The following is an 11,155-nucleotide window of genomic DNA, read 5'->3' on the forward strand; positions in this document are numbered from 1 at the left end:
GAGAGCCGTTCGCGCACAGGGAAACGAAGCCCCGGAGCTGGCGCCTCAAATTGGGGCAATTTTCGCTTTAGTGGCGCAGCTGCGTTTCGTAGCTGCCGCATCGGCCGTACCCTTGTAGGAGTAGCCGGAAATATCGACCCGGGATTATGCTACCCGCGGCTTAATGGCGCTTTTAAGCTCCCCTCTATGAACTCTGTCCGAATTTAAGCGTGCCCCGTTAATATCGGTAAATGAAGAAATTTTCAAGGCACCGCTTTAACAAGGAAACGCTAACGCCACCTGTCCCCGCGACCGAAGGGCCTGCGCCTGACGCCCGATTCCGAAGGGTCCCTTCCCTCGGATTTTCTCTACGGCTTCGACTTTGCTCTTACTTCTCAGGCGCGCGCGTCTCTCGGGTCGTCGGGTCGTTCGTAGATATACACGACGCTGTCCGGCAAGGCGATGAAAAGGAGCCACTTTAATTTACGATCTTTCCATTGGCCTGTAAAAAATGTTACATCTCCGTCGGCGCGCCCACCGTTGGAAGGGGAATTAATTCGGTCCGCGGAGATGGCGAAGCCGTAAAGCCCAAGTACCACCGGCTAAGGTCAGTTTCTTCATCGGAAGCAATCGGGTGTCGCTTAAAAATGACCAGATGCGCCGGCAATCGGTTTCGGGAACGAGATCGAGCGACCCGTGCTCCAGAATGTACGTTCCGCCGTGTTTACCCAACCGCCGCCACCTTGTCGGACTTCCGCGACTTTTACCGAGATATACGTACGGAGATCGGTCCTAAATCGGTCGGCATCGAAACAATTAATCGACCAAAGAAGAAAGCGAGTTAAACCGGCTTAGGTACTTTCCGCGGCTCGAGATTATGCTCGTAAACGGAGACTTTGCGCGAAGCACGCTCGATCGTGGACATTTTTTACGGGCAGTTTGAACGCGAAGCGATTATCGGCAAAGAAGTTGTTAAAGTACCGGTGGAAAAGAAGTTTCGCCGGACGGGCGTCGAATCTCGGTTATCCGGGCTCTCTGGGGCATAATCCAATTTTTCGTCGTTACATCGGCATCCTTAGCTCGTTCGTGCATTTCGATTTTCACGTTCACGGCATAAAGGGAATTACGCTCCCGTCCACTTTCCTCGATGCGCTCGGCTAATGAATCGGAGAAAACGAAGTATCCTCTCCAAGGCCGTATACCGCATGAATTGTCGCAACACGGATCGAATATCGGTGGAGTTTCCGGGCAATTCCTGCATATTTCGCGATGCATATCGGAGGCTCCTAACGGGGAGGTGAAGAGAAGAGCCCCGTAAAAGGGTGTACTTCGACCCGAGGGTCGAGCACCGCTTTAATTGCCGCACTCCGTGAGAGTTTTTCATGCGAACGACGAAACTCCCCACTGACCGTTCCGACAATTATTGCGGTCGTCCTTGTGCACTAGGGTGTCCATTAAGTGCCGTGGGCACAAAGGACCGAGTCCGCACAGCGGCGTATACATTTCCACGAAGCGGAATACTCCCGCAGTGATGAAAACGCGGGGATTCTTCAATGAAAACTGGGACGAGCCGCCCCACTTTGCCGACCGACGGGCGCGGCCGTATCTTCCGGGAGGCGACGCGTCCGGAAGCTCGCCGACGCCGAACGTCGAACGAAGAAGCGTCATCCGGAGGAATTACGGAGGAATTACGGAGAAGACCCCTGGCGGAACTAACGATTCGGATAATTAAATCGATGCCGCGTCGTAGCGCAGCCTCTCGGACGGATTCCGGGACGCGGCGACCCACTTGGCCGTCCGGCAGAGGAGAGGTTGTATCTTCGGGAAGAAGTGGACCGAAGACAAAGAGCGGGCCACGAAGAGCTTTGTCTCTCCGCAAACGTCGAATGCACGACCGAGAGACACGACTGCGCCGTAACTTCCCGCGACTTGGTCGATTCCCAACTTTTTCTCTCCGGCATTGCCGCTGATATTTTTCGACACTCCTGCAAGATTCATGGCCCGGCGAACGAGAAACGTCCGAGTTACGAATGCCGCGATCGAGTCGATCGGTAACCCGGAAGCGCTTGCTCTCTCTTTCTCTCTCCCCCCGACTAATTTTCCCAACGATTCTTAACGATCGCGCGCGGGTGTACTCGGATCCGATTCCTCGGCGTAACGACGTCACGTACCTCGTGGCCGCGCCTTGGCAATTTCAACCCCGTTCCCTTGATCGGAAGCTCGTCGACACGTATTAAGGATCAAGGGTCCTCCCGCTCGTCGGGCTCTTTAGGGATTCGATCCGAGTCCCCGGAAGACTAACTCGATCGGGAACCGTGGCACCTTCGAGTCGCGCCAAGGAGCTCGTTCCGGACGTCGAGTAAAATCTCAACGATCACGGCCGTCTCGGCCGGTTTTACCTTCGGACACGCGACGGCTTCTCCGTTCGCGTTCGGAGAGCCCCGAGGACTCCCGGGCAGAGAGCGAATCCCCGGTTATTTCGGTCACGTATCGGCGAGTCATCTGAATACCTGCGATTGCCAGGGGGTCGCTTCGGCAGCTGGCCGAGGCTCGGGCGAATTTTGTGCTCGGCCGTTTCGCGAAATCGCGACCCGGGCGACCCGGGCGACCCGGGCGACCCGGGCGACCCGGGACGAGAGAAGAAAGAAGAAACGTCGCGACCGCGATCCCGGAGGCGCGGCGGCCCGGAAGGAAAGACGCAACTCGAGACGCGTCGTCTTCGGTCTTTGATCGGCCGCCGCCTGGGGGACGCCCGCGCTGCGAGGGGAGAGAGGCCTCTAATTTATCGTCGCTTTTCGAGGGAGTCGAGAATCGGAGGCACAAAGTGTAAAGTTCCGAAAGTCCTCGCGACTGCTCAAAGAGCCAGTCTCGAGTTTCGCGGCAAAACGAAACGAGCTTCCGGAATCCGCGAACGAGGCCGTCCGTAGCGCTCCGCGAAGTCGAGTTATCAAAGTTTGTCCGAAAGATATATCGCTCATTAACAGGGAAACTCGGGCGTTACCCGGCCGCCGGGACGCCGAGGTGACGCCTCGATAAGTGCCTCCTTTGATCGCCTCGTTCTCGTTCCTGGATACCCAGATTTCGGCCGAGTTTGCGCTCCGTTCTCGCGGGGGCAACGAGCGCCGAAGAGGAACGGGCGGTCCACTCGACGCCCGATGGCCGTCGGGACGCGTTTACGGCTCGGTAGCCCGACCGACCATTTTACCGCCTTGTCGGTGGCAGCGCGGCCGGCTTTATCGAGTGCTAAGCCGAAAATATGGCTCGATCGTTTCAAGGGTTTATAGGGTGGCGGTACCCGCGGCAAGGCAAAGAGATACGCCGGTATTTATAAGTTTTTATTATTTATGGTCCGAAGGCGTTCCGATATTCCGCTCCCCGGATTCCCTTCCGGAGCCGCCTTCCCCTCGGGTCCCGGACCCGGGGATTTGGAAATCTCTTCGAGAGAAAACTAACGAGGCCTCCGCGCCGCGCCGTTCCGGGACCGGAGGAGGTCGAGACAAGTCGGCGCGGGGACGGGACGGATTTTATGGAAAGACGTTAAGTCGAACGGTCTCGTCTTATCGGCCCCTTCTCCTCGACAGCTGCTTCCGCTCGGGGATAAAGGGCCTCTCGTCGCGGAGAGACCGTAACGAGAGGTCGCGACGTCCAAGGGGCATCGGGTCGTCGGGGCGGCGGGGTATATCGTTTCCGGAGAAGTCAGCATATTCTCGTCGCGAGGGCCCGCAGAGCCGAGCCGGAGCGGAGCCGGAGCGGAGCCGGAGCGGAGCCGGAGCGGAGCCGGAGCGGAGCCGGAGCGGTAAACCCTTTCAGGGAAGAGGGTCTCGGGCACTCTCCCTTAAGAGGATTGCCGGAGCAGCTCGCGGTCCGGGCGTCTGCCTCCTCGGCCGAATTTCCGGCGTCTTCCGCCAACGTCCGGGAGGCGCAGCTCCGTGGCGAACGAATTCCGACGTCGAGATCGAGCTCGTTGGAGCGCCCGCCCGTTAAATCGATTCGCTCGCCGTTCCGACAACTTTTAATTGGCCGTCCAAGTATCGCGGGAGGAGACCGGAAGTCCGTCGATCGGAGGTACCGAAACGACCGGCCGGACGTCTTTCCGGCGACCCGAGAGACGGGGCGGCCTCCCGCGGATCCGCTGGCGACGGGAGGAGGGCTCGAGCATGGGCACCGAGGGCCTAGGAGGGCACTAGAGAAATCTTGGTAACTCGGCGTAAATGACAGCGAGTACTCGGCATAACGAGGACGCCGACCCCTTCCCGGGGCCTCGCATAATCTCCGCCTCTTGCGCCCTCGCGAGGCGCGTCTACTCCGCGCCCGAGTCCCGGAGGAGCGGCGGGACGCGGCGGGACGCGGCGGGACGCGGACTCGGAGACGGGGACCGAAGCAGCCCGACCCCTTTGTCGGGCGGATCGATGCGAGGCCGGACGCCTGGCGTCTCTCGCGGTCGAATTCGACTTCTTACCCGGTCAAATTTGCAGCCGCTGCGTCGGTGTTTATCGAGCGCAAACGGGTCCGGTCCTCGGCGCGAGCACCGAGAGATTCGGTTTCTTTCCGGGGCTGTTTGTACAGCCGGGACGGGCGGGGTATTCGAGACGTATGGAAAAGTCCGCGCCGAGTCCCCCAGGAAAGTGGTTCCGTTCCGAGCCGCGAGTGCGACGATTTTCAGCAAAGACCCGGGGGGAACAGCCGCCGGATCCGACCTCGTTTTACGATCCTAAACGGTAATCGGAGCGGCGGAGCGTTTCGCGCGGGCCCCTGCGGAGCTCGGCCCCGGACGAGAAGGAGACGGAAAACTCTCCATTTATTACGGTTCGGCATCGGGGCGGGAGAGTCAAAGTCCTCGAAACCTGGGAAACGTCTCCTCTCGTAGAATTTCGAATCGAGTCCCAAACGTTCTCCCCGTCATTTATTCCCTGGCATTGCGCGACCTCTTGGGCGTTTCGTTTTGAGGCACTTCCTGGGGCGGACGCGGACGAAGGCAAATCGGCAAAGGACTCGCCTTCGTCCGAACGGTCGGACCGACCCCTAATCGCCCCATCGATATCCCTCGCGTTCGACCAAGATTTCGCGCTCGCGGCCCTTCCAAATGGGAAGATATCGATCATTTTTTCAAGCGCCCTCTCGTCTCGTATCGGTCGCCGAGCGAAGAGTGCGCGTGGAGGGAGATCTCGTTGGCGGATCCGAAATTCTACGAAACGGCAAGTCTCGACGGCTCGACGCCGGATCGTCGCTAATTAGCTTTATCGGTACTCCCGCAACTCCGTAAGCACCGTAAAGGGGCGAAACGTCGATCCGGGGCCCTCCGCGCATTCATCGACGGAAAGGAAAGGAAACGACTCGATTTCGCGTGGGAAGTCGTTACAAACGATAACGTCTCGACGTTGATTCGTCAACCGGAAACCGCTAATCCGGACGGAGACGCGAAATAAGACGTCCTCCGAGGAGGAGACTCCACTTCCGAGATAATTATTAGAGAGAGGAACGACTTTGCCGGTTCTCGGAAAAACCTCGTCTCCGCCGCCGTGACGCTACTTCCGAAGGCTGATTGGAAATCTTGCGCTAGACCGAACATTCTGCACTCGGGGACAAGGATCCTCCGTCGAGATTCGCGGATGAAACGCGAAATCCGTCGACGAGGCGCGCGACCACCGCGCGGCCGAATTCATGTTCCGCTGGACGAAAAAGGCCCAGGGTCTGGAGAAAGTCGGTCCCGAGTCGACGGATTCCTGCGATTCGCCCCCTACCGGAGACGAGCAAGTAATCTCGGACGAGCCGGAGCGACCTCCGGGCCCTTTGCCGATTCGCCGGATGAAATATTCAACGGGTTCCGGAGGCTCTACCTTTCACTTCCCTAATCGAAAAAAACCCCGCTTTATATTCTCAACTGCACGAGCCATTTGAAAGTCAAACCGTTTACCGGCTGCACCGTGTAAACTTCCGATATAGTCAGCCCTCGTCGACCCTCTCGGGCTGGGCGCGGAGCGTCGCTTCCCGGGGAGCGATCAAACGGCCGATCGCCCGGACCGCGTCGATTCCCGCCGTGGAAGGCGTTAGGCCCGCCGACTCGAAGGCTCCGTCCGGTGGGAGACACTTTGGACGAAACGAAGAGGCGACGCCGGCGTCGCGCGCGCCGCTCGGAGCCTCGACGCTCTTCGCCGGGCCGACCGCGTTATCTTCGTCTTTTCGAGCTTTTCTATCGGGCTCGTTTTTAGGATCGTTTAGTTGCCCGTTAAGTTTTATGGGACTTTCGGAAGACCGCGAGTGTTTCGGCGGGATCGATATATGGACGCCCTTCGTATATGGCTCCGCCGATTACTTCGATCCTGCCTCCCGCCCCCCGGTGTTGGTCCTCCGCGGGGGGACGCGGAACGACCGGCACCCTTGCGGCCCGAATTAAAGGCTCCTCGTGGTCGACCCTATCGACCCTTTTCCAACGTTTGATCCCGATAGCGGGAACGATAACGCGGCCCCGGGAAAGTCGATTCGCCTTCCGGCCGAAGAAAGTTCCTCGGGACGAGGGTGGCAAACCGCGGAGCGTTCGAATCCGCCTTCCATGTTCTCGACAAGTTCCGAAACTCGGAAAGAAGAAGAAACACCTCGACGAAGCCGTCGCGGGTTTCGGGGGGATCGCCCCCGAACTCGGAGCTTTCCAAACGTATGCGCGGGCACCTAGCGAGTTTAAAAGCCGTTTCCGGGCATTCCTCCGGACCGCGATTTCGGCTCGAGGGGGGGACAAAGGGATCGGATTACCCCCTGTCGGAAGTCGTCGAGGAGGACAGGCTTCCGGTGGATCGAACGACTCGATGCCGATGCCGATGCCGAGGCACGGGGGATCGGTCGCCGCCCGGAAAGGAGATTATCTTACCTCGATCGATTTCGCCCAGTCCCGAGTTCCTCGGCAAGGATTCCATCGGGGGGAGAGGGAGAGTCGCTCTCGGGTCCCGTCGACGCTCCTTTCCCGTTTGGTAATCCGTAGCTGGAAACTCCGTGGGTGGTCGCCGAAAGAAAAGACCCGCCCGTCCCGGAGGAGGACTCGATCGGGCAATTGGCCGGACGGTCTAAGTCAAAGGTCCCGCGAGACCTCGCAATTAATTACTCGAATCGCGTAATGCGCGACTCGCGGCTCCCGTCCTCCCTCTCTCTCCCTCTCTCTCCCTCTCTCTCCGACCGGAGCTCCGGGCTAAATCAAACAACGCCCTGCGAATTGCAAATGGGAACTAATTGCGTTCACGCTTTACTTACAACCGCGGTAACGTTTTAACGAGCTCCGGTGCGCGGGCGTTCGTCCCGCGGCCGGCGGCTGTTGCAGTAAATTTAGCGCTCGTAAAGGTCCGACCGGCTGCGAACCGGCTCCGAACCGGCTCCGAACCGGCTCCGAACCGACTCCGAACCGACTCCGGCCCGACTCCGAAATTCGGTAGCCGAGGTCGGAGATTCCGGGAGCGACGCGGCGTCGGTCTCGCGGGTGCGTGCCCTCGCCGCGACGGTGTTGACGAAACCTGTTTGTTTGTGTACCGGCGATCGTTAGCGTGTTTGGTCCGATGATACAATTGCGTGCTCAGCGCAGGATCTACTCGTCCGAGCCGGACGAGTCGGTGTTGGTTAACGTGCACGGACCGCTGCATACGCCGGATATCCGTGTTTGTCCACCCAGGACGCCGGCGAGCTTTGTGCGCCGGGTGACGTTCCGGGACGTCGTCCAGGCAAATTCTCGCAAAGAGCCGCCTTTGCGTCGTCGCGCGCCCCGGCAAAAAGTTCGGCATAGCCGATCTTTAGTCGGGAATAACGGAGTCCGGGTCTCGGGGACCTTTCCGGAAGCCCGATCGGCTTCGTCGACCTCGACGGCGGAATTCGGCGGCCAGAGAGAGCGCGCGCTTCGGTCGCGGACGGAAGCGGCCCGAGATCCTTCTCTTCGGCGAACGATCTCTCCCCGGTGGGAACGGCTGCGGGAAATTCCTTTTCTCTCCTTCGGGCAGGTGGTATTAATCCAAAGTATAAACTAAGATAAGTGGACCGCGGCGGTCTCGGCACGGAAACTCGCCCGGCCGGATATCTCGGATCGCGAAACTAATTCCAGCCTCTAATGGTTCTGCCAATAGCAATTTCCGAAGGGCTGAATAGTGATTTTTCCAAATCCCATGCTTGGCCGGATATCCGAGAGAGGAGAAGCCCTCCGTCGTCGCATTTCCGGGCACTTTCCTCCGTCTTTTGTAGCGGCGATCCGTTCGCGAGTCGCGGACGTGGCCGGCGATCGGAAACGACGGAGAATGGGTTAACGCGTCGCGTGGCGATTCGAGAGAAGAGGCGAGGAGCGTCTCGCCAAATTCCCCGATCCGCGGCCACGACGAAACGATGGACGAGGCATGCGAAAAGGATTCCGCTACGTGTATGAATTTTATTCGAGTTCGCGCTCTGGGGTAGGTGCCGCGTTAGAATCTCTTTCTGTCCGCGACATCGGATGCCGCCAGGATGCCGGTTCGTCGTTTTTATGGATCGTTGACCTTAGCTAAGATGACTTTCGATACGGTCGTCGCGTGCGAGCGAGATACCGTCGCGACCGTAACCGTGATAAAGCGACTTTCTTGACGTATCTTGCGTTCCACGTCTACGATCGGAGAACGCGTTAACCGCAACCGTGTTTGCGGAGCATTTATCGAGCTCGAACCGTTCGAATTCAAACGTCTTGCACTCGATTTCGATAACGACTCGTCGTATCGGCGCCACGAAATGCGTGGCTCTCGAGCGTGCCGTTGAACAAACAATGACAAAGCATCTCTCCGTTCGACCGACGAAACGCTCGAGGACGATCGGCGACGGAAGTCGCGGAGCCTTCACTCGTTGAGCTCCTTTTGGATTTGCACCAACGTCTTGCCCTTGGTTTCCGGAGCGAGACGCATCAGAAGGACGGTGCAAAGCGTCAGAATTACGGAGAAGCCGAGGAACGGCACCGAATGTCCGAATCCCCATTTGACCGCCAGGAGAACGTACAGCTTGACGCCGACCGTGCCGAGGACGCCGCCGACTACGCCCAGGATACACGTACCCAAGGCTTTGACGTCGGTGACGAAGACCTCGGAGGCCAATATGAGTTGGACGCTGACGAGACCCGGCGTGAAGGCGAAGACGTAAACGATCGTGGCGACGAACGGGATCGAGGCGTACGGCGACACGTCCCGTTCCATGTAGTCTCTCGCGTAGAAGAACATACCTACGAGAAACGTGCAGATCGCGCAAAGAAACCCGGAACAGAATATCAGGGGCTTCCTGCCCGTTCTTTCCACCAGGAAGGTCGTTAAAACGGACCCGACGAGCTGAGTCCCCGCCATGGCGATGGTAGCCAGATGATCGGGAACGAGGTCTCCCATCTCCCTGAAAATCAACTGACCGTAGGTGATGATGCTAAAGTATCCGCCAAAGTGATGCGTGGAGACGAATATCAGGAGGATGAGCAGCGCCTTTCGATTTCCGCGAATCGCGAACAGCTCCTTCATCCCGACGCGCTCGCGACTCTTGCCCTTGTCCTTCGAGGAGCTCGTTATCGACTCCAGCTCCTCGGTCACGTCGCTTTTGCCTCGCAGCTTTTCCAAGGCCTCTTCGGCTTCTTCCACGCGACCGACCATCGCCAAGTAATACGGCGATTCCGGCATGAACCAGAAGCTGACCACGAAAGCAACGGAGATTCCCAGAAACACCGACGACAACGCCGGTACCGAGAGGTACGGCCCCACCAGGAAGGCGAAGAAGATACCCAGGTTGAACATGAAACTCACGGCTGCCCCCACGGCACCCCGCAGCTTCACCGACGCTATCTCACCGAGGTACATCGGACAGACGCAGACGGTCCCGCCGAGGGTGATGCCGCTCAGGAACCTCGCCACGTAGAGTACCTGCGGGCGGAGCGATAAGTTGGACACCCTCGGCACACGGGACCGAAAGGAAACGACAAACGCGACCCTTACGGCGACGCTCCTGGCGACGATGATCATGGACCAGCTGAGAACGAGCGGTAAGCCACTCAGCAGCAAGGTGTTCTTCCGTCCTATTCGGTCGACGACGGCGCCGCTGATCGGCGGCGCGAGCATGTGGCCGACGGCCACCAGGGCGGCCATGGTCGAGATCTGCGACACCGTCACCGCGATCGGCGAGTCCGGCGCGGTGAGTTTCACGCTGCTCGGCGAGTTCCATCCGACGATGCACCCTAGGCAGAGCGCCGCGATGGAACCTGAAAGAAGGGAACCCGCTTCAGCGATCGAACTCGTCCCGGACCTCGACCCTCTCGAAGGGGCACTCACAGGAGAAGGCCGCCAAATACTCCCACGTCCTGGAGCCCTCGGGGGCGCTGTACCTTCCCTTCGCGGATTCCTCGGACATCTCGATCGGGCACCCCTCGCGGACCTGCCGAACACTGCCGAACACTGCCGAACACTGCCGGGGGCCCGACTCCTCCCGGCGCCTTTATCGGGTACGCAGTCGCGCTAGAAATCTGATAAGGGACCTCGAGACGGAAGACGGCTCGACGAGGAAATCTGTGAGCAAGCGAGGTGTCTCGCCCGGTGGACGAATCTGGGTCGGCGCGCGGCCGCGATTCTCGGGGACCTCTTCGGGAATCTCCTCTAATATCTCGCTGGATGGTTCGCGAGATTCCCTTGACGTTTCTTCTAACTGGACGGGAGTCCAGGTCCGCCGTACCCATCGCGAGTCGTCGATAACGAGCTTACGGGGTGGAACGTCGTCGGCGCGCTGCCACTGGGAAACGTAGCCAGAAGTGCGTCTGAAGTTTGAGACGATATAGTCGGCACTTTAATGGCGTCGCTTAAAGTGACGGGTGCCGGCTAGATTGCAATAGTTTCCGGGGAGCAGATACTCGCGAGCAAGTACATCCTTGTACTTGGAGTAAAGTGCAGCAATTCCGCGAAACTTGGCGGGCAGGGGCGCGAGCGCGAGCATGCGGAAATCGCGATGATCGGCCGATTCTTTATCCTTCGACGCCCCTTCGCTCCCTTTTTGCCCCCCCTCGAGATCGGATCGAGTCCTTGCGTCGGCGAGAACGCAACGGAATTTTTGCATCGGCTCGGTTTTCGGAGTACGGGGCGAGTGAAATCCTACGAAAGGTTACGAAATGTAAGAGAAATTATCATTTTCTACTTATGAAGCAATTAATGCGAGCCGCAAGTGGCAC

At 59.0% G+C, this 11,155-nt stretch overlaps 1 protein-coding gene across 1 annotated transcript; it reads right to left on the bottom strand.

Moving 5' to 3' along the window:
• Positions 1-8,351: 8,351 nt before the first annotated feature.
• On the bottom strand, positions 8,352-10,398 carry LOC105700634 (facilitated trehalose transporter Tret1). The gene is made up of 3 exons (XM_012426666.1): positions 10,269-10,398; positions 9,936-10,198; positions 8,352-9,863 (listed from the first exon to the last, which is right to left on the bottom strand). The coding sequence occupies exons 1-3, from the start codon at positions 10,345-10,347 to the stop codon at positions 8,808-8,810; spliced, it is 1,398 nt and encodes a 465-aa protein (XP_012282089.1). The 5' UTR covers positions 10,348-10,398; the 3' UTR covers positions 8,352-8,807.
• Positions 10,399-11,155: the final 757 nt, after the last annotated feature.

Source organism: Orussus abietinus, unplaced genomic scaffold, assembly GCF_000612105.2.
Source record: "Orussus abietinus isolate OABI.00-Male unplaced genomic scaffold, Oabi_2.0 scaffold2, whole genome shotgun sequence".
Taxonomy (NCBI): Eukaryota; Metazoa; Arthropoda; class Insecta; order Hymenoptera; family Orussidae; genus Orussus; species Orussus abietinus.

Coding starts and splice junctions, on each gene's coding strand:
- LOC105700634 (XM_012426666.1), bottom strand. CDS start 10,347: ATGTCCGAGGAATCCGCGAAGGGAAGGTACAGCGCCCCCGAGGGCTCC. Junction 10,199..10,268: donor GTATTTGGCGGCCTTCTCCT/GTGAGTGCCCCT, acceptor CCCTTCTTTCAG/GTTCCATCGCGGCGCTCTGC. Junction 9,864..9,935: donor TCGTCGCCAGGAGCGTCGCC/GTAAGGGTCGCG, acceptor CTCCGCCCGCAG/GTACTCTACGTGGCGAGGTT.